This window comes from Limulus polyphemus, unplaced genomic scaffold (genome assembly GCF_000517525.1).
Source record: "Limulus polyphemus unplaced genomic scaffold, Limulus_polyphemus-2.1.2 Scaffold99, whole genome shotgun sequence".
Taxonomy (NCBI): domain Eukaryota; kingdom Metazoa; phylum Arthropoda; class Merostomata; order Xiphosura; family Limulidae; genus Limulus; species Limulus polyphemus.
The window spans coordinates 744973-770132 of record NW_013665709.1 but is presented as its reverse complement, the minus strand read 5'-3'; the positions used below and the strand labels follow the sequence as shown (position 1 = coordinate 770132).

The window sequence follows — 25160 nt, the reverse complement described above, 5'->3', positions numbered from 1 at the left end:
AATTGGTTTTTTCTAGCATAGTACCATATGCTAGCTCCTTTCCATATAGTTAAGACACTACATGGGGTACCATGATAGTTATTTCAGATAGTTGCTTAAAGTACAATATAAATGTTGCAAGAGTTATGAAAATCTTTGATATAACCAAATCTAAGATTTTAAACCAAGTGATACAGGACAAAATCTATGGCTACAACCAAATTCGAATCATGTAAACTACATATAGAACTGACAAAATTATTCTGATGAATTGATTAGGAAACTACAGATATAATAAACTGGCAAAACACTGAAACTGAAAAAGACAAAAGAAGAAACTTGAAAACAAACTTATTTCGCTTATACAAAAAAGACCCACAAATGCTATGGGTCTCTTGTACATCCCCCCCCCCCCCCACCACACACAATCAGTCTTACTTGAGCCTGTGCTAATTTATTTTACCGCTACTTACAAAAAAAATCTACTCGAAGGTGAAGAAATCATTATTGAAACAGATAAATGATTTAAATACAGTTCAGCAAACAACAGTTACCACACGAGGTTTGCAACACCTAAAAAAATTTAGTTTCCAACCATAATGTAACCCAATTATAAAACAGTGGTTAGAAGGACTTGCAAAACAATGAAGACCAAGGTGCCAAAATTGTAAATTTAAACAAACAGCACAATGATAGTGCAAATAAACTGTTATGTAACAATTCATTTTCCAAACGGAAATCTGGCTAAAAACCAAACACATTTTGACACAACTTGAATCTGAAATCAAGAGAATTAAAAGGTTAACAGAAACAAAGTTGTTGAACCTTGTCTTTCTAATACTATTTCCCTCGGATTCTATGCTCTTCCCATACTACATAAAGAATGTTTACCCTTTAGACCAGTTGCAGTTAGCAACAATAGCACAACATCTCCTTCAGCCAACTATTTGGTAAACCACTTGTGGAGTTAATTAAATATACTGCAAAAAACTCCAAAGAGTTACTAAGTTAACAAAACAAAAAGTAAAAGAAAAATTTGACATAAAAAATGTATTTACCAAAGTTCCAATATATGAAGCCCTAAAAGCATTATCTAAAAGATTAGAGGTAATTTTTAGCCTATTACTAGAGATGAATGTATACACGTAGTTAGAGTATGTGTAAGAACTCATATTTCCAGTTCAATATAGTTTTTTCAACAGCCTTTAATCATCTGTGCATTATTAGGATGATGTTATTATAGACTAGCAGAGACCCGCAAAACATTTGTGGCCAAATTAGTATCTTTATCGCAACAATACATCTTTAAATATAGGATTTCTGGAGTAATACAAAAGAATTTTAATTGAAGACACTGAAATCTATAAGTTCACTCGTCTTAGTCCTAAAATTATTTAATCCTTTATTAAGTACAGCCTATATTCAATAAAGAAATAAATTAACACTATCATTTGTGTATGATTTTTGCTTTAGTTCAGTTAAGGCTAAACCTTACCGCACTAACTGCTATCAATAAATAATCCTCTAATATTATTCTACGATGTAATGTTAGACCTTTTAAAAAACTTTGATAAGCTTTTAATTTGTTGTATAAAATGTCTACTAAAGTATATTTACGTCCTTTCTGGCATAATTTGACGATTTAACAAAGATATATTTTCAAATTGTGAAAAATGTGCATTTTTTTGTATATTTTAGTCCACAAATATCATTAATTTTCAATCACTTGTAGACTATTCACTTCTAATTGACAGGAAGCCAAACTACTTAATTTACATAATAAGTTGCTATATCATTGTGTGACCAAGAGACAGACAGATACACAATCTGTTTTATAATATTACTATTAGATTTATATATATATTGACCACACAAATTATCAGTGAGAATACTTTGAAAAAAAAATCCCCAAGATTCCATGGCAGCTTAAAAGCCTTTTAATTGTATATTATAATGAAAAACATGTTGCAACTCATGATTTTGACACTCATATTATTGTAGTGATAGGGTTATCTTGAATACCCACAGTATGTATTACTCACACTTTTCTTTCTACACAATGTAAGCAAAAACATTAAATTCTGGACTGTATGCCTCACAAAAATGTATCAAAATATTGAAAACATTATACTAACAAATTCTATATTTAGCTTTATTACTTCTGAAGTATCAAGGTACCATACAGCACAGAAGTAGCTGTCAATAGTGCACTTCAAATATTCTTGTAAATAATGATATTGTAACAGAAAGTTTAATCTTACCAGTGTTATAAAATTTTTATCAGTTTTACACAGAAAATCACATTTGTGCACAAAACAATATTTTTAAACTTACACAAGTGAACAAATTAATATTTTTAAACTTACACAAGTGAACAAATTCTATAGAAATTTGTTAACCATGTAAAAAATTACAAGTTATCGAAAAAAAGACCAAATACCAGGACAAATAATATCTCATTACTAACCTACAACTGTCAATACAAAACAAGGATGAGAAGTGATTTGACACTGATTTTCCATGCAAGTAGCATACACAAATAGAAAGTTGACTAGGACTAGAACTGGACAACTTGTAAATAGTAAACACAAAACCATAGTGACTTCAAGTATTTTATAGCAAAAAATACAAAGTAAACAAAAACACATGGAAAAATTTTCTGAATAAGTAAGAAAACAAACTTGGTAATATCAAATGATCTTTATTTTAATTTTATAGCCAGTTTAAGAAGTGTTTCTTACACCAGATATAAACTATGTGTATACATACACACACATACACTATGAAGTGTTTCATTTTCATACTTTTAGGAATTACAATACAATAATGAAAGAAAAAAAAAAAAAGGTTTGAAAGTAAAAAATAAATAAATAACGAAAATATAAATGAGTTAATAAAGACTAAATGAATCCCAAAAATTAAACTTTTGCAAATGTATTCTGAATACATTTTTAGAAATTATAAAATATAATGATTAAAACAGTAAAATTTTATAAATTATGCTACAACGTTAATCTGAACAACTATGCACAAAAGAAAAGACTCTGGGCATTTATGTGATTTATCCAGAAAAACATTCACACATTATCATTCTAGTCTATTAATTGAAGATAAATTAGCAATCTTTTTTCTCTTTCCAACCTTTTCTAAAAGAATACTGCTATAAAATATTAACTTTTCCGATAACAAATAATGCAGCAGAAGCGCAGAAGTAGGATATTACAAAAGTAAACGCATTCTGTATTATTTACTTCTATAAAGATCTTAAAACCTTTAGATTGTAACTGTAAATTCGAAGAATAGCTATACTTTCAAGTTTTTTGAAACAAAATCGAACTGATAATGCATGGTCGGGTTAGTTATGAAAAATTAGAAATGTCAGCAATTAAATAGAAAAATTATTAGTTTCAGTTTTGGGTACATTAAGAATTAAAAGAAGTGCATTGTTTGCACTTGATATTATAGGATGTTTTGTTTGAACAAAGGTTTATGTTTGTTCAGAAATAAACAAACAATTTATTGGATTAACCTTAACTAAACTTAGCATTTCATAAAGCTCTAGGCCAAAGATTATTAGAATTTTAAATTTAGGATTTTTTCAAGTTATTTTGACAGTATTTTTTATTGCTGAAAATCGATAGTAACTGTTCTGAGCTTACCAACTTAACTGTTTATGTCTCCTTGTAATAATTTTCAGGTAACAATATCAATAACATAGCCGTATCCTTACACTACTAAGCTTACACAGTTTGGCAAGGTTACTAGGAAGCATTATCCCATCTCTGAGAATTGTATGGAAAGTCTTCCTACAAAAGACCAACAATTACTTCCAAAGGGTTTAGAACCTGAACTAAGATAGACTTTAGGCATAAGTACCAGCCAACCATGTTAATGGGCCAGTGCAAAAAATTCGAAACACATTTTTAACACAAAATTCACTTAATGTACGAGTGAAAAATTTTCCAGGTAATTTCTTGTAAATCATAATTTTTTAGCTGATATTTCAGAACTACTTTCTTGTTAAGATTTTATATAATTTTATTATTATGCTACAAAAGAAGAGTTTAACCCCTAACTGAATGTTTTAAGTATATAAAGAGTTTGAAGAACCAATTACCATGTGAGGTACACTGTATGTGAACCCAAATTTAGCTATAAAACTGAAGGTTGACTAAACACATAATATTCATCACCTCTTCACATGAATAATGGTGATAACAAACTAGAGAATGTTTAAAAACAAGGGATCAGCAAGTTATCAAAAGTTTTAAATTTGTCAATTTCATATTGGAGATAATCATAATCTGAGACTCATGAAAAGTGGAATAGATGAAATCAAATCACTGTTCTGAATCCACAACTAGAGCTGGGCAATTAGTTGCATTTTCTTATTGATAAGTACAGTGTTCCTCAAACAATGGTACATACAAGCAAAAAATAAAGAAGGATGGCAAAAAGTGCTGCTAATAAGCTGCCTTTCCTTTACTCAGCGGTCCAAAATTAGCAGCAGTGGAAGATAGCCATAATAGCTTTGTGATATAAAATACAGAGTGAGAAATTGGGTGGCAATTATTTTGGATAGTTGGAATAATCAAAAATAGTATTAATTGAAACTTTAATTTTCATTAGTTGGTTATTTTCATAATAAACAATTTAATTGTAATCTAAATTAATTGATTGTTGGAATAATTGAAAACAGTAATAATTAGAAACACCAATTTAAATTACTTCATGCTCATAGGTAATCGATTAAATCGCTTAGCTCTATATGGTAGAGAACAATTAAAACACAAACAAAGTATTTTCAATGAACATGATTTTCATTTGTTCTTACAAAATCATAAGCTAAAACACAAATGTTCATTGAAAAACTCATATAAAGAGTACAAAACAGACACATAAGTACATATCAACATTCTGTATTTGACAACAGATACAGATCTAACTTCAACTTCTTAACATTTGTTAAAATAGGTGTAAACAAGAAATGCACAAATTTTTGACTATCAGAAAACTGAAAACTCATAGTTAAGGTCTAACAGTTCAATCAATATTATCTCAAAAACCTGTACTTCTTAAGTTTTTAAACTTCTTAGAAATCTCAATCATGTTATAGAAACTCCAACCATTTAAAAATTTACAGTTTATGATGCTCACTGAAGTCTACACAATGATAATTACAGGTAAACAACTGTGACACACAGTGTGTTATAATTAAAGATCCTGTTTATTAAAAATTGCATTGTTTATTTTAACAGACATAAGTGTTGTAGAGTGTAAAGGTAAAGAATTGAAAACAAAATATACTTTTTTTGCATATAAAACAAGATATACGACAGTAAAATATCGACGTTTCCACCAGTTATTCTCTACTGCTTCATCAATAATGAAGTCTTTAGTCTTCAACAGTCCTTACCAGTTATCAAGAAAGTCGAAACCACTTTTAGGAATAAACTGAGGAAGAAAATACTAAAACTAAAATATATGGTAAAGCACCATCTCTTAAACATTTGATAGAAAATCACTAAAACAAACAGAAAAAATTATAATATATATTGTGTTAAGGATAAGAAAAAAAATTACTTGGATCAGTTGAGTTTGTAAATTATCAACTATTGAACAAATAAAACTAATAGGTTTATAACGTATTATGAGAAACTGTAAAAAAAAAAAAAAATATTTGAAAATTTTTAATCACTAAAAAACCTTAATATCAAGTCACCATCCTTCAGTGTTCTAATTGCTTTATCACAAATCTAAGCTCTCCAAAGTAAATTAATTTTACATACAAACTTAAGATGTCTTATTTAAAACTGGTATAGTATCATTCATACTAATAGAATCATAGTAATTAAACAGTGCATATTATAATAAGTTTAACTTAATACTTCTCCTCTTAACAATCTATATACACATGTAGTGAATGGTCTTAATATTTTTAAGTCACTGGACCCTCCCTTCTTTAGATGGATACGGATAAATGCATTACGTGTACTGTTAACAAACATTTCACTATGCAAATATTAGGTTGTCAAGAAATTAATGTTGCTTTTTTAGATGAAAAAAACCAGAACAAGTTATATATCAAAACAAAACATTTATTAAATCAAATAGTCTCCATTCTTATTGATGACACTTTTCCATATTACAATCAATCTTACATCTTACAAACTAATCTGATGGTGCCATATCTGGAAAATATGGTGGGTGGGGGAGAACTTCCCAAACCAATTCCATAATCTTGTGTTGCGTCAAACGTGCCACATGTGGACATGCATTGTCATGCAGAACACCTTTCCAATTGAGGAGTGAATGGCATTTCTGATTAATGGCTTGATTTAAATGTTTCAGTTGCTGACTATAGATCTCTGCATTGACAGTTTGCTGCAGTCTGAGGAGTTTGAAATGAATTACTCCTCTGATGTCCCACCAAATGCAAAGCTTCACTTTTTAAGGCTAAAGTCACCTGAATGAAATTTGCTGAACCATCGTTGACACTTACGAAAGTTCAAAACATTTCCAAAAACTTCTTTGATATTATTTGTGGTGACAGAGGTATTATTTCCCTTCTTGTATTCAAACAGAATTACATGCCAAATGTGTTTCTCCTTGTGTACCATCACTACAGGGGATTAGAGTACACTAAACTTTACACATTATAGAGGCTACATTAATGTGACGTTTAGGCGGTTCTTTTAACTATTATACGTGATGTATGTTTTTTGGGGGGTGGTTAATGAAAGTGTTCCAAAACACAACACTAATTTCTTGACAACCTAATGAAATCTATGGAGATATACTGAACTTTATTAAAGAATGGTATCATATATACATGCGTGTGTGTATTTAAACGTTTATAAACTTGACTATTTGTGCATTTTTTATCAAATTGTATCCACAATGCCAGCATATTTAGTGTTACAAAAATTGATTTCTTTGCATTTCCATTTACAACAACAACTGCTCTTTCTTCCCTAACCAAAGTGTTGTTACAATATGCATGTACTGTCTCATATATAAAACTTCACAGAACAATGCAAAGTTTTTTTCAGTGTTCTCCATTATCACTTGATTGAACAATATATTTGCATAAATATTGTCTTCAATGGTTCCTTTGTAAATAAGAAAATATCATTAGCCAATTACATATTTTTCATATTTTAAACTTCAGGATGCAAAGTGTGTTTGTAACTGGTAATTTTTAACTGTTGTAAGGTAACACTTTCAACATATACAAACATGCTGTAATATAACATATCAGGTATTGACCAGCCAAGAACCACAAGTCTGACTTGCAAAAAATCTCCCTAGCTTAACTTTGTTGATTGAAAAGAATGTAAACTTAGGAAGCCATATATTATTCTAGGTTGAGAAAAGTCTTTGGTGAAGTAATTTGTTTATACCCCAGTGTGTATCCTCATTTATTATGAAATACGTAATTGATGTTGACTAGCTTTACAAGTCCTAGGAGTAAATTTAATTTTATCATTCAGTGTTTCATACATCTTTTCAAGTTTTTGTTGTTTTTTTATATCAAAGCCACATCAGGCTATCTGCTGTGTCCACCATAGGAATTTGAACCCCTGATTGTAGTGTTGTAAATCCATAGACTTACTGCTGTCCCACCTTTTCAAAAGAAATTATTAAAAAAAAAAAGAGATACTGTACCTGTGATGGGCTAGATAAATCAGATCTTGAGATATATTCTGCATTCACGTCTAAATCAACATCATCACTAATTTCTTCCAAGTCCTTTGCATTTTCCTCAAACTTGTAATCTGGTTTTTGTTCAAGTTCAGTTGGTGGTTCTACAGTTTCTGGTTCTTTCTCAAAAGTAAGAGTTTCTTTGGAGCTACTTACTGAAACATTACAATCATGTTGGATCTTGTCCGTAATCAAGACAGGCATCTGCAAGGAGGTAGACGAGCTTTCACCAGGTGGCAGAGATTTCTTCCTGGTATTCTTTGGTGTCAAAGAATCCAAGTCAGAACTATCAAATCTTTCTGGTTCAGAATCAACAGTGATACATCTATTATTTTTCTCCAGATCAAGGGTTTTAATACTATGCTGCTTTTTCCTTAAAGATGTAGGTGTATCGTTTACGGCAAACAATCGTAGATCCAACTGACTCTAAAATAAAAACAATATATATAAGCTATCTTCCAAGCGGAAGTTTGAGGAAATTACAGTGCAACCCTCCTCTTTTCAGTAAAGACTGATAATTGTGCAAATAATCTATAAAACATTATTACAAAACCTTCAATTAACCAAAACTACACTTTCAATAGCAACAGATTTACAATTTATAAATTAGTTTCTCAGAAGTTTTATTGTGCATTATAATAGCTCAATGTATGTGTGAAACTACTTAAAGACAGAAAAATATGAGACATGGATACCTCTTCTCAATTAAAGTTTCCTTTTAAGAACTAAAATTATCTATGCAGTAAAATTAGAATGATTTCAATAAAAACCATAAAGATGCTAAAGTTTCTGGAGTTACAAAGATTATACATATTAATAATAGCTTCATTTCCCATATAACTTTTGATACATAGTTTCTGTGCAACATTAAAAATTCCCATGTAGTAATTCTTATATTAAAATGTGAGGAATATGTGTGCGCGTGTGTGTAATAAAATTTCTAAGGCTTCAATAATCACAAAAATGGTATTTTTTAGTAACGAGTAAGTGGCAGAATATGTTCATTTTGTTTAGATACCATCCATAAAAAGCTGACCTGCTACATTAAAATTTAGTGACAGGCAATTCTTACAATAACATAGCAAAGAACAATATTTTACATAAACAGATTAGGTAAAATAGTACATTACGAATATCAAGAAAATTATATATACACTGTACAGATAAGAAACTTAAATGTTTCCAACATGTATGCAACACAAACTCATGTAGCATGTACCTCTTTATATAATCAATGGGCACTAAGGCATTTAGTACAAGGACTAAGTTGCTTTATTATAAAATACAAAAAAAAAAATTATAGACTCTCATCTGGAGAAGGGAAAGAGCAAATAATTAGAAAGTCTACAAACAGTTCTTTTTTATGAGGAGAATTCCAAAGGAAACAAGGCTTTATTTCTAAAAACCAACCACATCAGATGACAATAACAAAACTGAAACTCAAATGGTACTGACAGGGGCGGATTGGACTGCCGGGACACCGGGCAAAATCCCGTTGGGCCAGTGAAGTGTTTTAGGCTCGCAAACTGCCCTTGGGAACTGAAGATGTGGGCAACCAAATCTGAATGTCTGAAACTGCTGTATATGCAGATTGTTTTTAAGAAAAACAAGATAACTGGTGTCACTGAATGCTGGGCTAGGATTACAATGTGTTGTTCAGAACCAAGATCATCACTCTACAGTTGCTATTTTATGATTATATTGCACTCTACCTATAACATCTCTAGCATTATACAAATTTTGAAAAACTGGCAAGACTATTGACTTCAAATTAATCAAAGTATATAGCAAAGAAAATTCTGTTTCCCTCTAAACACCACTTCCCTCTTACATTTAGAATATCCATATAGATATAGTCCTTTCTGCCTGTTTAAGCTTCACTAAAAAGCCTGTTAAATTACACACACAAACCAATATTGTACATATTTTTTAGGTAAAAAAAATACAAATCATATGAAAAATAATGCATTTACTTTTGTTTTATTGCCTTTGTGTCAACTGAATACTTTTCATCATAGATTACTGTTCAAACTTAAAATCACAGGCTGAAAAAGTTATTGTTTATTTGAGGCATTATGTGATACGGTTTGAAATTATTCTTTGCAGTTTTAAGCATTTTGGGGATTAGTGTCTATTACTCAGTTTAGCATCAAAAACTAAAGAATGAGCTCTTAATTGTTTAATCACTTTAGTAGACTTTCACTTCTGGTTTCAATGCCTCAGAGACAACTAGTCTTACAAGTTAACACAATAATTTTGAAAATCACAATTTGCAAATGTCAGAATGAGGAATTGTTTATTTGAAAATGAAGTCCTGGTAGAACAGTCAATGGAGAATGGGAATTAAAGCAGAGATGCAACCTGCAAACCCACATTACAACAGATTTTTCAACATTCTGATCTTTCGTATTACTTAAAAAAAACATTATTTGTTATAATGAGCAGGACAATGGGAGCTCTGATAGTTCAAATGATAGAGCACGGACTTCAGAGTGTTGGTGTGAAGTGATACTGTAATGCCAACATAACATGGTAATATATTTTCCCTAACAGAACTTGAACTTTAAGTCTCACAAGTGTCTCAGAGCTACCAAAACACTTTCTATCAAAGTCTAAGCACTGTACAATGTGCCTAATGAAAGGTTTTGCTATAATTACACATGTAAAAACTGAAAAACAGGAATATCCTACTAACATACTTTGGACATAAAATCTTTATAAATAATTTTAGTTTAAAGGAATAACCTTATGCTTTAATTAATTTCAGTAACATGTTAAATTTGAAATTTTAGTTTCATTTTTACACAAACATGAAATACCAAAAAATGCATTATACATCAGAGGTACAATATGTTTAGAATTTGTTGGAAAACAGCTGCACATGATGTAAAGTTTTGTTTACCTGGGTTTCCCACATGAATGGAGCAGAATGTTCATCTCTCCATGTACATCCCTACAACAAAAGGAAATCAATAATCTTAGCTCATACTAAATGATAAAAATGAAAATCATTAAACCATTAAAATTAACCTTAATTTTTAATGCTATGAAGACCAGCTGTATCATTTTCAAAGCTAACAGAATGTGGAAAAATATATATAATACAATAAGGAGTTTAGCTTTTTAAAAAACTTTCAATATCATGATGAAACCAGTACAAGCTAGTTTATTAAAACATATACAACAAAACACCTAATTCAACTTCTACAACAAAGTCTGATTTATACAAAATGTAATCCATTTTACTAATGAATATTCTTTGTGCCTTGATTTTAAATAATTCAAAGTAAAAAGTAAGTGTAACTTTGTAACCTTTAAAAAAAATGGCATGTGACTTAGAAAAACAATTATACAGTAGGAAACCTTTTGCATGTTTCAACTTAAAACAAACTTACAGAGTAGGATCATTTTTTTATTTCACATAATATATTATCATAATCAAATCAACAGAACACACATTGCTAAGATGTAAAAGTGGTTATTCAGTAAATCACTTCATGAAAATAAAAACTATGTTCAAAATTACATGTCAACATTACACTGTATATTTGAGTAGTCTAACACAAGCCAAGTTTCTAGTATTATAAACTTATTATGTAAATGGTTATATTTTGTTAATAAATTTAGTTTTGAATTTGATTCTCAATGAGTAACATGCTTCATTCATTTTATTTATATGTTTTGTTGGTACTATAAGCAGCACCACAAATGTCTATCCACATAAATATGTAAAAAAATACATAAAATAAACAAATATTGTGCATAAGGCACGTTATTCATCAGAACATATTCATAAGTTCAAAAGAAACAAAAGCCTGTATCAGCAATAAAACAAACACAAAGCATGGGAGGTCACTCTTACAATAAACTTACTGACAAGTTACACAACAATTTCTACAAATCATTTGACTACCATTAGTAGAGAAAGGCATATTCTATCACTTTGGTTTTCTCTCCCAAGCAGTATTGAAGAGTTATGATTCAGCATAACTAGTCTATTGAAGAGGAAGTAGTGAACTGAATAATAGATTAGGCTTCTATACCTTATTCACTGAAATTACAAGTTTTAGTAAGGAAAAGAATAAAATTCAAAAATGAATTATTCGGTGATAACTGATTACTTGTAGTTTGGGTCTACTGCTGAACTGAAAATTATACCATTCTAATTTTATCGATCAACATCAACAAAGCACTTATTCTATTGAACTTACATTGTAATTGCATTGGGGAGTCCCCAATAGATGCTCATATAGAAATAAAAATAACATGTATCTGGTAAATACAGCAAACCAACAAAGATATGTCAAGTACTGGATGAAGAAAAAAGTCACAGAAGTTTTAATTCTGAGAATTGCAGTTTAATTCAAGGAGCAAAATACCCATTATGTGATATTAGTAATGGTAATACTTGGCACTAAAGTAAATCACTTTGTTAGTGCTAATAGACTAAGTACTTTAGTGTTATAAGTCATATATGTCTAAATAAGTCTCATAAAAGAACACTGAATTTGTGTTAAAAAATACATTTTTGAATCTTCCCTTTTTTTGATTGGATGCTAGTGACCTGTAATTTTCCATTCTTTCCTCATATGATGCAAACGTCTCAAAGTTCACAGGGATAAGTATTGTTTTGATCTGGCCTAGTTTTGCTCTCCTGGTGATTTAGGGGTGGAATTTGTTTCTGTACTGAATCTCATGAGAACTGATAATTTGAGGATAATTAAAGGGTGAGAAAATAGCACTGTGAGATATGCAGATGGCTGTTCTCAAAATAACAATGGAATATTAGTATTTTCAAATATGTACCTAATTAAAGTTAATTTTCATTTTAACAGTACTAATATAAGTTACTTTTGTTTTGTAGGTTGCTTTTGTTGGGAGTTAAAAATAGTATAATTAATAATGAAAGACTTAGTATTTCAGTTTCTTAAAGCTTTAAGCTATATGTATGTTTGAGTTTAAAAACTGTAGAAATGAACAATTATAAATAAAAGTGGGAAGGATAAGGAGTGATATTATTAAAGTTTACACAATTATCAAGTGCATCAACAGAATAAAAGTATTGAATTTCTTTGTGCTTTATTCTTAAGACAACAAAAAGAGAGGGCACAAGTTCAGAAAAAACATGCTTGGCCCCAATTAATACAGTTTTCATTTTTCTAATAGGAGGATTGGTTTATGGAATAAGCTACTATTAGTAGCAGTGAAAGCTAGCATTTTACATGAATTTTAAAAGAATGAATCAATGATTTCCTGAAAATAAAGATGGAGGAGTAAATTTCTACTTTTACATTGGGTATGTTTGAAAGGACAGCCTTGAAGAACCAAGTACTCTCTTGTTGTCTGTAGGATATGTTAAGACTTCATAATCACATCACATATTTATTTGGACATCTATTAAATGATCGTATTCATCTGGAAAAAGAAATAAAAGTACTAGCAAGATATGAAAGATTCCAAAGTATCGAGGAAAATCATTATATATATGGAGAAGACTCTAAAAAAGAAAGACAAAACCACAAGTAAGAAGCAAACAAAAAAGAATAAACAAACAAGTAAAAAACAAATTAGTAAATTTAATAAAAACTAAAGATAAACATAACAAAACATATTAATAAATTATCAAAATAAAAAAATGGAGTTTCTATATGGAACTCTTGCAATTAACAGAAATCAACAATGAACAAAAAATATAGTTTTACTGATAATAAGATCCATATTAAAGAAACAGTTTTCCCACAGAAAAATATGAAACATACATTTGCCAATTCATTAAATAATTCACAATAACTGATATGATACAATGGATCTTCATTGTATTTAGCATGTATTTCTTGCATGATCATTACTTTCACAGTGTTGTACAAAAATATCACCAATGCAATTGGTGTAAGTTATATATTTTTTAATTTGTTTGTTACCTAGAGGAAACTATGGGTTCATAATAATGTCAAGTTCACGAAGTTAGTAAATACCAAAAACTTCTAGAAAACTCTTAAGGATGTGAAGTCTTGTTCTATGGGTGTGGTGTTCCAGTATATTCAATTGTCCTATATATAATGACATTCTATGAAGAATGTGAGTTTCAAGAATGAATCTGTGTTAGCTATCACACAACTTTGTACAAGTTGACTTTTATGTTGTGTATGACAGTTAAGAATGGCTAAAAACTTAGGCCTACAAGCTACAACAGTGTTAATTTTGTAAAAGATGAAAATAAATTATTTTTGTTTAAGTGGATTTGACATGGAAGGATTTTCACCTGATAATTTTAAAGAACTAAAAAAGAACCACATTACAACACAATCAATATCACAAAACTATGCATTTTGCATTTAGGCACTGGTCCAATATTCACTATCACTAAGGCAGAACAAGCATCTTATAACATTCTAATGCAGGAGTTCCCAAACTAGAGACTGCTGAAAACTGTTATGAGGCCATAGCAAATACACAGTATAGTACTGTTAAAGTACTCTTTATCTATGCATGGGAGATAGTTTTTAGTCAAAAAATACTGTTCAAGAATTTCTTTGACCCTGTGCAAAATGGCAATCTCATGGCATTGGCAAACTACTTGTGTGATAGTATGAAGTATTATGTTTATTACACAAGAAATAGTTAATGAAATAAGTGTAGCAGGGGAAACAAGTTTAACTGAGTGTGAAACCTTTGTATAATATGCAATTGTGAAATACATTCTTCACTGAGTAATTTACTCCTATTACAATAATCTACTGACAATGAGAGAGATCACAATACATTTTCAAACAAACAGGTTTAAAGCAAGTGTTGAATAGAAATGATTCATTGGACAGTGAAATCCAGAAACATTACTTAAGACTTTAAAGCCACTAATGTTAAACTACTTAAGTTAAAACAGTGAGCATAACATTAGGTAGATTTGAATAAATATTTATACTGAGGGAAAAACACTGTCCAACTGATAAAGACTTCTTTTAATTATTAGACTAACATATGATTTTGACTTTAGCATAAATATTATGCCCAATTCTCTTACATTTGCATCAGTGCAAAATCTGAAACATTAACTGATGATTATAACATTAACATTTTAAACAAGTGATCTACTATTGTTTTTGGAGAAAATATATCCATCATCTCCATTTTTGCAAATGTGACATAAACCAGAGCATATTCATAAATGTTATTAATTGTGTACTTTACCCTAGGTTTGTTTGAAGTTAAGTACAAAGCAACACAATGGGCTATCTTTGCTCTGCCCACCACGAGTATTGAAACTCAGACTTTACCTTTTGAAACCACTTTTTAAATAGTTTTATTATTATTTCTTCTAAAAACGCAATTGAAAAAAAAGTACACATGACAATTTTTAATTACTGAAATAACCACTACTATACCAATGATATCCAAGAAAACATGACATAGTAAAATTATATTTTAAAACTAAATTATAAAAAAAAAAAAACACGAAAAATTGCTTTTGCAAAATTAAGATTTCAATTAAGTTGTATCATGTGGGGAAAAAAAATAAAGTTTCCCCATAAAAGGATGCTTGGAATGCTAATTTATAAACACTTTTCATGCTTTATGAACAGCATCAACACAGATGGCTGATATAAATTTACACTAGCCATAATTTTTTGTGACATTTAATTAAAAATGCATATAACAGTGCATTCTTTGTAAAAACAAGGCAGAATATATACCTCATCAGTTTGTATGTTTCAATTTCAACACATTTCTTAGTTAATGTATTCTTACTGTACACTAGCACAATTATTGGATATTCATAGATTTGTATCTTTCATTAAATTTACTCAAAACAAACAAACAAAAACAGAAGAAGAAATTAAATTACTAACAAATGGCTTTCCATTTGATGTATCTTCATCAACAATAATTTTTTCTCCCATTTTGATATCAAGAACTGGGAAGCATTCCACACTTTTCTCACTACTTTCATCACAAATATATTTTTCTTCAACATTAGCTTTCACTACTGATCTCCACAGAAGGCAAGATTTCTCTTCCAAACTGAACTCTTCCCATTCTTCGTTGAACTCTTCCATCACCGTTTTCATGTCATCCATCATCCTGGTAGCTATGGGATTCATGGTAGAAAAATATTCTTCCACCTTTTCTTTCACTGAAGCCATTGTAAGCCAGTTATACGTAGTACAAAAATATAAAGCCTAAACTTTAAAGATAGTTCAAATTCAACTCACAAATACTTCCGAACAATGCTACATGCCCATTTTAAAACTATAAAAACCCCAGCATGCAATATTAATTACAGATTATAACCTGACAATGCTTCGTTGATTTACAACGTAATCAAGAAAATCATCTTAGCGCTACCTAGTGTAATATATTATTATTTATCAGATATATAACAGGGGAAAAAATAGCTTTCTCCTCCTCTAGAAAACAAACAAATAAAACGCATATATATATTAAACGTCTTTCTTTTCAGTACGTAATGTAATAAGTCTTCGCCTAAGTGCTACTTGATGTACGCTTAAGGTCGAAAATGGTCGGCTAATATTTTTTATGTGTGAGGGTTTCTGAAGATGATAAAGTATTTTCCTTTTATATACTTTGCATGCAATGTTTGTTAATTAATATCCCTCCTTTCCTGTGGCTTAGCGGTTAGTTTACAGGCTTAAGACGCTAAATATCGGGTTTCGATACTCGTAGTGGCCAGAGCATAGATAGCCTTTGTTAAAATCAACAGATTGGCATTTTTAAATATTACCATTTGAATCGAAAATATGACTGCAGGTCAGAGCCTTTTTTAAGGGTAGCCATTTACTGTTTACAAGTAAGAAGCCCATTATAAGGTAGAGAAAAAAATCGTGATTTATCAAAAAATCATTGTCGCCCAGGAGTATAAAATTCTATTTACTTGGCGACAAATTTTCTTGACTAGGTGACATTTGTGTCACCCAGTCACTATATTGAAAAGTACTCTGCTGCAGGTTGAAAAATATAATTTATTTACATGTTACTAGTGTCTGTCTATATGATTACTGTTTCTCCTATTTCATCGTTAAGTAATATTTTATGATTAGTTATTATTGTTACGACAACGCAGGTCACGTGACTCTCGTATCACGCCACTTCCTTCTCGAACCTTCATGAAATTCGGGAGACTACTAGATTGGGGTAGTCTTGTATATATATATAAGACCGGCGAAGAAGCAACGTAAGGTAATGAGTAAGAATATTGTTGAGCACGTGAGAAGTTCGTTGTGAATTATAGCGTTTGTTATAGAGCGACTGTGGAAATTAAGTGTATCGCAAAGTTGTATTCACAAAGAATAAACCAGTTTTATTTAAGAAAGGACTTGTATCGGTAAAATTCTTCGGGAAGAATTTTTACGGAAAATTAACTAACGAACGGAGACGTAACATTATTCTGTGGAGTGGTTCGTGTCATATATCATCAAGTATTTTCTCTTGGTAATATTTTTTTTTTTTTGCCTTGCTCCAAGTCATCATGTTTTATAATCCTGGTTTGAAATCGATAAATGAAAGCTCCGCTTCTATATGGTGTTAAATTAGTCTTTCGGGACTTAATATTTTAACTGTAAAGTTACGTAAATTATACAATAAATGCAAACATGTCTATGATAGGGCCACTATTTTTTGAATTAACTTCGAAAGAAAATAAAGGACAAATTAATATTTTATAACGAGTAACAGCTTCTAGTTTTCGCCTTCTATTATTGTGATAGATTCCTGTTCAAATCTAGCTCCATGGTGCGAAAACTGTGGGGCGCACAATTATGACTATAGGAGCATATAAATTAAATCTTAAAGTACAAATTTAAAAATAAAGAAGCTTTTAAAACGACCCTAGAAATATTATTACTATTAACTAACATAGTATTAATAATTAATATGGGAAACACATGTTAGAAAGAGAGATGCCATAAAAAAGTTTGTGGACCATTTATCTAGTTGCTGTTTTTTAGCGCAAAGCTACACAATGGATTATTTGTGCTCTGTTTACCGCGGGGATTCGATGCCTAGATTTTAGTGTTGTAAGCCCGGAATCTTATCGTTGTCCCACAGGGAGAGCCAGACATAATTGAGAGTAACTGAACTGTAGTTCAAGACAAGGAGGATGTTACATCTTATTAAGACAATAATTACTTGGACCAACACCTCTCTTGTGGTGATTTAAAGTGAAAACTCATTTCCCAACAAGTATTAGATAGACACGAAAGTAAAAGCAAATTCGATCAGGAAATATAAGTGAATAGTCTTTATCTGATAGCTTGACTGAGTTTTCGTAGTGTGTGAAATAATGAGATAGGACAAAGTTAATAAAAATGGGAAAATCTTTATTATCAGACAAAAAAAAGGACAATATAGTTACTCCACAAACAAAATCACAGTTGCTTCTACTGGAGTTTGCATAGCTCCGCAGCTTTCTTTCTCTCGGGAGAAGCTTCCATGGGACTAAACACGTTGATTTCCAAATATAACTTTACTTGTCGATCTCCAGGTTGAAATTGAACTAAGAAAACACGTCTGAATTAAATAGATGCACTCGGTTTCTTTGACTAGTCGATAGTTTTACCTCGTTACTTTTGTTCTCTCTCAGCATTGGTCGGCTGTAACATTCAGACAACGAAGGATCCTTTCAATCCGGATGCTATATGTAACTGCAATATCCTTTTGGGCAGCATAGACAGTGTGTATTATTGAAAACAAAGAAACAAAATATCTAGAACGAGGCAATCTGATCGACTTTCTGAACCACGTGTTTAGCTTAAAACTGCATGCAAACTAAATTAACAGAAAAGTTAAAAAATTCTTATATCACTAAAGCAGGTAGAAAACGTATACTATGCCTGAATATCACACTTTGGCTCCCTTTTCTGTTTCGGGTTTGACCTGAAGTCAATAATTAAATTCAACTTTAAAACGAATAACCATTAAACTCGTGACATTGTCAAGGAGCAGAGCACGTTAACTTTACTTTGTTCCTAAAAACACATTCACTCCGTACGGACGTCACAAACCTTTTAACAATAAATCACACTAACTACAATACTTTGCTTATCAGTTTAAATGAAACAATGGCTTGAAATAATAATTAGTAAAACTTTAACTAGAAAATATATCTATAAAAGCTTTGAGCGAAGTTAAAAACCCAATATTTTAATTACACTTTTAAAACACAAGAAAACAATACACTGTGATAACAAGAAAAGGCATTTTATCTTTTATTATGATGTAAACTCCTTTTACAAGCTGGCGAAGCATGATTACAACTACACTCGTCATAAGACATTGTTATTAGGCCAATTTAAATTTTGAACATTACATCCTTTATCTCGTTCCTAATGGATTTTCAAGAATTAGAATAGTGCGTAATAATAACATTCTAATCATCACACTATATTCGTTATATCCATTGCCGGCAATGCATTTTGCTCAATCAAGAGCTCTTCAAGCCGGCTGGGGTACAACAAAAACAGTAGTGGTCAGAACACTATTGACATAAGTCATTTATTTCGACATGAGCGAGTTGTGGCACATTAAGTATAAATAAGGCATACACTTTGACAAAAAAACAACAACAACTAAATCCCTATTATTTCATACATACTAGCATGCATCAGGGAGTGAAAGTACTGTCATTCTTTGCAGAAAAAGATATATATACACACACACACACATAAAATACCTCAAATCCAGAACAGAAAGCCATTAGGCCACTATCTTTCATTCACATTCATAAGTATGAAAGGCAGAGGGCACTATAAATATACACAAAATGTTCACTTACTCCAAAAAGCCGTCAAGGCTTCACTCTGCTTACCTTAACCTCACCAGCAGAACTTCCAATGTTGCCATTGTTTTTTGATTGGTGGTTGTGAATACCTTGATGTTGGTTTGGGAACCTATCAGATTCTGCTCAGCTTCATGTAGCCTGTCTTGCATGCACCATACCTCTTCGTATTTCAGTGAAGGAGTGACCCTTTGTCTCAGCCAATCTTCTTCCTTGTTATAGAAAGCCCAGGCCTCTATTCACTTGACTTTCATTTCCTGTCACTGGAGCTTGAGCATTGGAATCTTCTCTAATTTGAACAGGTTCATGATTACATCAGAGGGCTTGGAAGAGAGTTCTACTCTCAGCTTCTTCTGGGACGTCTCCCGTGGTCATTGGTCGGTGGTGCCTCACTCACTCACTATAGCAGCATACCTCTTATGGGACTCTATGAATGGTTCAGCCCTCGAGGTGGAGGCTCTCTAATTTACGACTGGAACTGTCGGATGAGCCATCTGGCTTGTCTACATTGCCGTTACCCTAATTTATCTTTCTGACGTTTCAGCCTTGCCCTGAGGAATCCATCTTCACAGTCAGTGTAGAAAAAAACTAACAGAAACTAGATCAAGAGTTGGACGAGTCAGGAACACTGCTTCACTAACTGATTGTGGCTGAAACTTGATCTTAAATATTGAAATTCTGAATTTCAATGCAAATGTTGATTGAGTTCTAATTTGTCAAAGGTTCAGCCGAGTGCATAGGTTAAAGGAAATGAAATATTTAATTATGATTGTGAACAGATAGTGGTCATGCAAAATGTCTATAGGCTTAATGTGTATTTATGCCCATCCTCTTCCGTATAACATATCTTCAAGGAGCTTGAGGACGTCCAGATCCTCTAGTTTACGTGGATTTTTATTTGACCAGATATTTGCATACACGCCAAATAAACGAAAAATCTTATATCACTAAAGCAGGTAGAAAACATATGATGTGCCGGCATATCACACTTCCCCTTCTTTTCGCCTGGTTATTAGCCCTTTCGCTGAGAAAAACATCGACTGTTTTTAATAAGATAATAATGAAATATATGCCATACAAGGAATTTGTTTAATTAAACTGTATCTTAAATCCACCAATTTTTGGTGCTATGTGTAAAGATATGAAGCTCCCAGATAGTTGGACATTTTTTTTTAACTCTACTAGTGTTTGGATATAGGCGCCTACTTATACTTTTTCTGAGTGGGGCCAAAATTAGCATTGTAACTTGGTTATATAATTCTGAAGTACTATAAATTATGCATATTTTAAATTTTGACCAGAAACTAAAATTAAACCATGTGTAAAGCAACTATTAAACTTCAACTGGTTTACCTTATCAGTAGGTAGCAGTATTATAAGAAAATATAATAATATTGCACTTGTCACATTTATCCAACAATGTTTATTATAACTTTGTACTATTGTCGAAAATAAAAATAAAAGTCGATCTGACTACTCGCCGTTTTGTTTATACTTCCCAACTAAACTTCCACTGATAAAGTCTTCTGCACTCAGACTAATCTTCTGTGAGTACTATCGGTACACAGCCATGCCTTATGACAATACAGACTAACAGGCATATATTGGATACATCATTGTAATTACGTAATAAACAAACTTAGTATTCCGAAAATTGTTTAATCTCGAAGTCAAACTTTAAGAGAGGTCCAGTTTAATCTACACTTTGATTAACGTGTGTTATTGGATTATACTAGTTTCGAAGAATTATATTCCTCCTCAGTAATTCTGAACACAAGTTAACCAAAGAGAGATAAGCTGGGCCTATATCTCAGTGAAAAGTATCAACTTGTTCTTTTTTTCAACACAAGCATAAATTGACAATAGACAAGAGATTTTTATGATCTACTTGTAAAACATAATCATTTTTGTATCTCGTTCTTTGTAATTAATAACATCAGTTTCGTGTGCGTTTATTTTAAAGTAAATGGAATGCTAGTGCGATTATTGTTACTGCCACTTCACATAGATGCTATTCTCCAGTATTAGTTTCTAAACCAACTCCACGGCTTTTTTGTTGTTGTTTTTTTCCTCTTTAGTTTTCATCTTATAATTATTATCATAATAACTATCAATCAAAGTTATTGGGTTATAAATAAAATACTTATATTTTATTTTAACTTTCATAGAGCTAAATATAAATTAGTACCTTCACTTATAATACTGTATTGCCAGAAAAAATTAAGATCGTTTAACTTATGTTAAAAAAACATAGGATTTTTGTTCAGTTAATTTCAACTATTCACATATTGAAACAACCCCAACCTAGGGTTAATTCTAGAGAAATGTGAGCTCATTTCTTCTGTCTTAAAAATTATATAAAAATGTTAAGGTCGCGGAATAAGGTGATGGGGGTTATACAGTGCAAATACAAAGAGAATATTAAATAAGTTGGCTATTAAACAACTTTGTGAGTTGAAGTAAAATCTTTTCTTTTTGGAAACTATTGTATATTTCCCACTTCGTTTTACTTGATGGTACGTATGTCAGAGTTCTCGTTAATAATTCTTGTAATCTTTCTGTTAAAAATATGGCTTGGTGGTCAGGGCACTCGACTCACAACCTGAGGGGCGCGGTTTCAAATCTTCTTTACCAGACATGCTCGCTCTTTCAGCTGTGTGGCCGTTATAATTTGACCGTCAATCTTACTGTTCGTTGGTAAAAAGAGTAGCCCAAGAGTTGGCGTTGGGTGGTGCTGACTAGAAATTAACCTACTAACAGGCTTGAGTTACTAGAAATCAATGAACGAATGCATCCTTCATAAGTTTATTTATGCACGTTGCTTCCTGAAAATATGGAAAATTACTTCACAAATGATAAAAGAAAGAATGGCATATATAGTATAAATTATATTTTGTTAGTTGCGTGTAAGAATATTATTAAAAATGGCTAAATATTTTTAGTGTACACTTAGAATCCGAAAGAAATTTCAAGTTTCTTGCGTCACAGGAAAAGAAATGGTGTCAATAGTTAAATGTTATTTATCGTCCAAGATGCTTCTGTTAGTGAGACATAGTTATTTGATGATCAACTACTGGTATCTTACAAAATATACTAATAATCAGAATGATGCGAACATAGACGTGAAACTTTAAATTTTCTTTGTTATTTGGTTTTTTTTTGGGGGGGGGGGATTAGGTAAGGAACGAAGTGTCCTGTATAAAATCAGATGCTTCTCGAGTATCCGATTTTTTTTTTTTACTTCCCGTCTTTTGATCAAACTTAATTTGATATTCAACATTTAAGACTTAAGATAGGTAATTAAAATGTTTTGTCCACCTCCACCTATGGTTGTTTATGAGATTCACTGTAGCATCCATTTTTAATATTTTGAAAAATAATTTTTGAACGACCCGCAGAATATTATTTTACTTGTATAATACGTAGACCATGATTACTGTTGCAAAGTGCCTAGTATAAAAATCAAACATTTCGGTGAAAGCAGTCATAAGCACGTGAGATAGATGTCATAGTAGTGTTTATGATTGGTTGGGCAAGTTAACTCTTGGGTATTTGTCAGAGGTAGTATGAACGAAGTAGCTTTCTGCCTACGATAGTTGGAATTACCAGTTCTAATGAAAATACACCGTAATTCCTTTCGACGTTTCTAGAATTTTAGCACCTAGAAATTCGTCACGGATACAATTTATCAATGAATATATGTTTTAGATCTTTATGGTTTAATCGTAAACGTCAGAAATAATATGTACAAATTTCTTTGGAAAATTAAAAAACTTGTTTCAAAAGAAGGCATTTTACTTTGTAAATTACAGAATATGAAGGGTAAAATAAATAAATGACACATTGTTTATATTAATTTGTGATTGTTATAAGATGACGTATCAAGTTATAACGAAATTAACCATGAAGAGAAGCGGAAAAACGTAATAACATAACACAAAATTCATTCTCATAAACATATTTTTCAGACTTAAAGAAATTAATCTAAATAAATGATCACGCTTATTTTGTTCAGCTTAATCTTACGTGATATTGAACGTAAATCCCGAGTGACCTCAATTTTCTTTGCAAAACGTTGGGTTTTTGTTTTCTTAGGCTTCCTGTATGTTACAGTATTTCATTCAATTTTCATATATTTCTCACAATTTTATATGAAAATTCAAAAGATGAAATTATAGTTCATGGTCACTTATTGAAATGTGCTGTGTTGTATGGTGTTTGATTTCTGATATTTATGCAAAACTACTCAACGACTAGGTATTTTGAACTGATAGACTAGATCAGGGGTTCCCAACCAGGGGTGTTGGCACCCCTGGGGTGCGAAATGAGGGTCCAGGGGGTGAGCGGAAGAGGCCTATACAAGGTCCGTTTTCCCCCAAATGGATTACAAAAGGTTGGGAACCACTAGACTAGATAAAAGGTAGCTAATGAACAAAACCCACCACCAAATCTTGTGCTACTCTCGTTGATTAGTTGGTTTTGGCCGTGACTCTTATAACTCACTTCTCCCCAGCGGCACAGCGATAAGGCTTATAACGCTAAAGACCAGGTTTCTAATCGGTGGTGGGCGCAGAACAGATAGCCCATTGGGTAGCTTTATCCTAAACTTCAAAAAGAAACTTATAACTTACTATATTTTTTTTTGCGGCGAAGAGAATTGATTCCTATTTTTTCCTGCTGTGAAATTTCTATAGTTTTATTTGTGACTCTCAGTTTCTAATAAATAAATGTTTGTTAAACAGATATTTGATGGCCTGCATTTGTTTAAAACATTTTGTAAAGGTTAACACTTTTTTGAATTCGTTCATGAAAACACTCTTTACGTTACCTTGGTGGACTTGGAATGGAGTCCGTATAGGTTTTAGTGATAATACCACGTCTAATTCAATATCCCAGTAGAAATCAAAAACTTATAATTGTTATAGCTGAAGAGTAGCGTGGTTGTGAAAGGAGGGGGAAATAGCAACTTGATGGTTTAAGTGGCTGAAAAGGCAAACAGTGTTTCTCTTGTAAAATATCAACGAACAAAATTATATACAACAGTAAACCTATTACAATTTTTGTGCTGCGTGAAACCCATTTCATTAAGTTCTTCCTCCCTGATATCATTCACTGACAGTAATCAGTCAATACTGTTAAAGAGAAAGTAACGCAACAATTAACATGTTTTTATGTAAGTAGCATGAAATATGTGTTTAGTAACAAATAATGTGAAAGGAACCTCAACGTGAAATACGTATTAAAACCCCTCGATTTACTATGTAAAAAGCAAGAAAGATAAATCTTTATATACACAGCGTGGTCACAAGTAAATAGACACTACCTTTTCAGAAAAAATGAAAATTTTCAGTCATATTCACATGAATTGATATATTTATAATTTAATTAATATCTAGTAGATCTTCCTTTCGCTTCGTGGAGTTTGTTGATCCTTTGGGGCATCGTGAGAATCATTTCGTCAATTTTAGATTGTGGGATTTTCGCCCACTCTTGCTTCAAAACTTGGAGTAGATCGCTCTTCGAAGTTGGTTTTTTGGTTGTTTCTTGACATGCTGGTCGAGTATGGCCCAAAGGTTTTCGATGGGGTTCATGTCAGGAGAGTGGCTCGGCAAGGGCAACTTCTAGATACCATATTCTTCCTGCCTCTTTTGGGTGTTTCTAGCAGTGTGACACGGTACTCCATCTT

The 25160-nt window shown here is 31.5% G+C and overlaps 1 protein-coding gene across 1 annotated transcript; it reads right to left on the bottom strand.

The window, feature by feature from the left end:
- Nucleotides 1–4251: 4251 nt before the first annotated feature.
- On the bottom strand, nucleotides 4252–16003 carry LOC106469880 (uncharacterized protein C1orf198 homolog). Its single transcript, XM_013930399.2, has 4 exons — nucleotides 15531–16003; nucleotides 10586–10636; nucleotides 7648–8109; nucleotides 4252–5433 (listed from the first exon to the last, which is right to left on the bottom strand). Exons 1-4 carry the CDS (start codon nucleotides 15822–15824, stop codon nucleotides 5392–5394), a joined length of 849 nt encoding a protein of 282 aa, XP_013785853.1. The 5' UTR covers nucleotides 15825–16003; the 3' UTR covers nucleotides 4252–5391.
- Between the last annotated feature and the right edge of the window lie 9157 nt (nucleotides 16004–25160).

What these genes read in the sequence shown, in the direction of transcription:
- LOC106469880 (XM_013930399.2), bottom strand. Translation starts at nt 15,824, where the DNA reads ATGGCTTCAGTGAAAGAAAAGGTGGAAGAATATTTTTCTACCATGAAT. An exon ending in CATCAAATGGAAAGCCATTT is followed by an intron (nt 10,637 to 15,530) that starts GTTAGTAATTTA and finishes CTTTTGTTGTAG; the next exon opens with GGATGTACATGGAGAGATGA. An exon ending in CATTCATGTGGGAAACCCAG is followed by an intron (nt 8,110 to 10,585) that starts GTAAACAAAACT and finishes TTTTTATTTTAG; the next exon opens with AGTCAGTTGGATCTACGATT.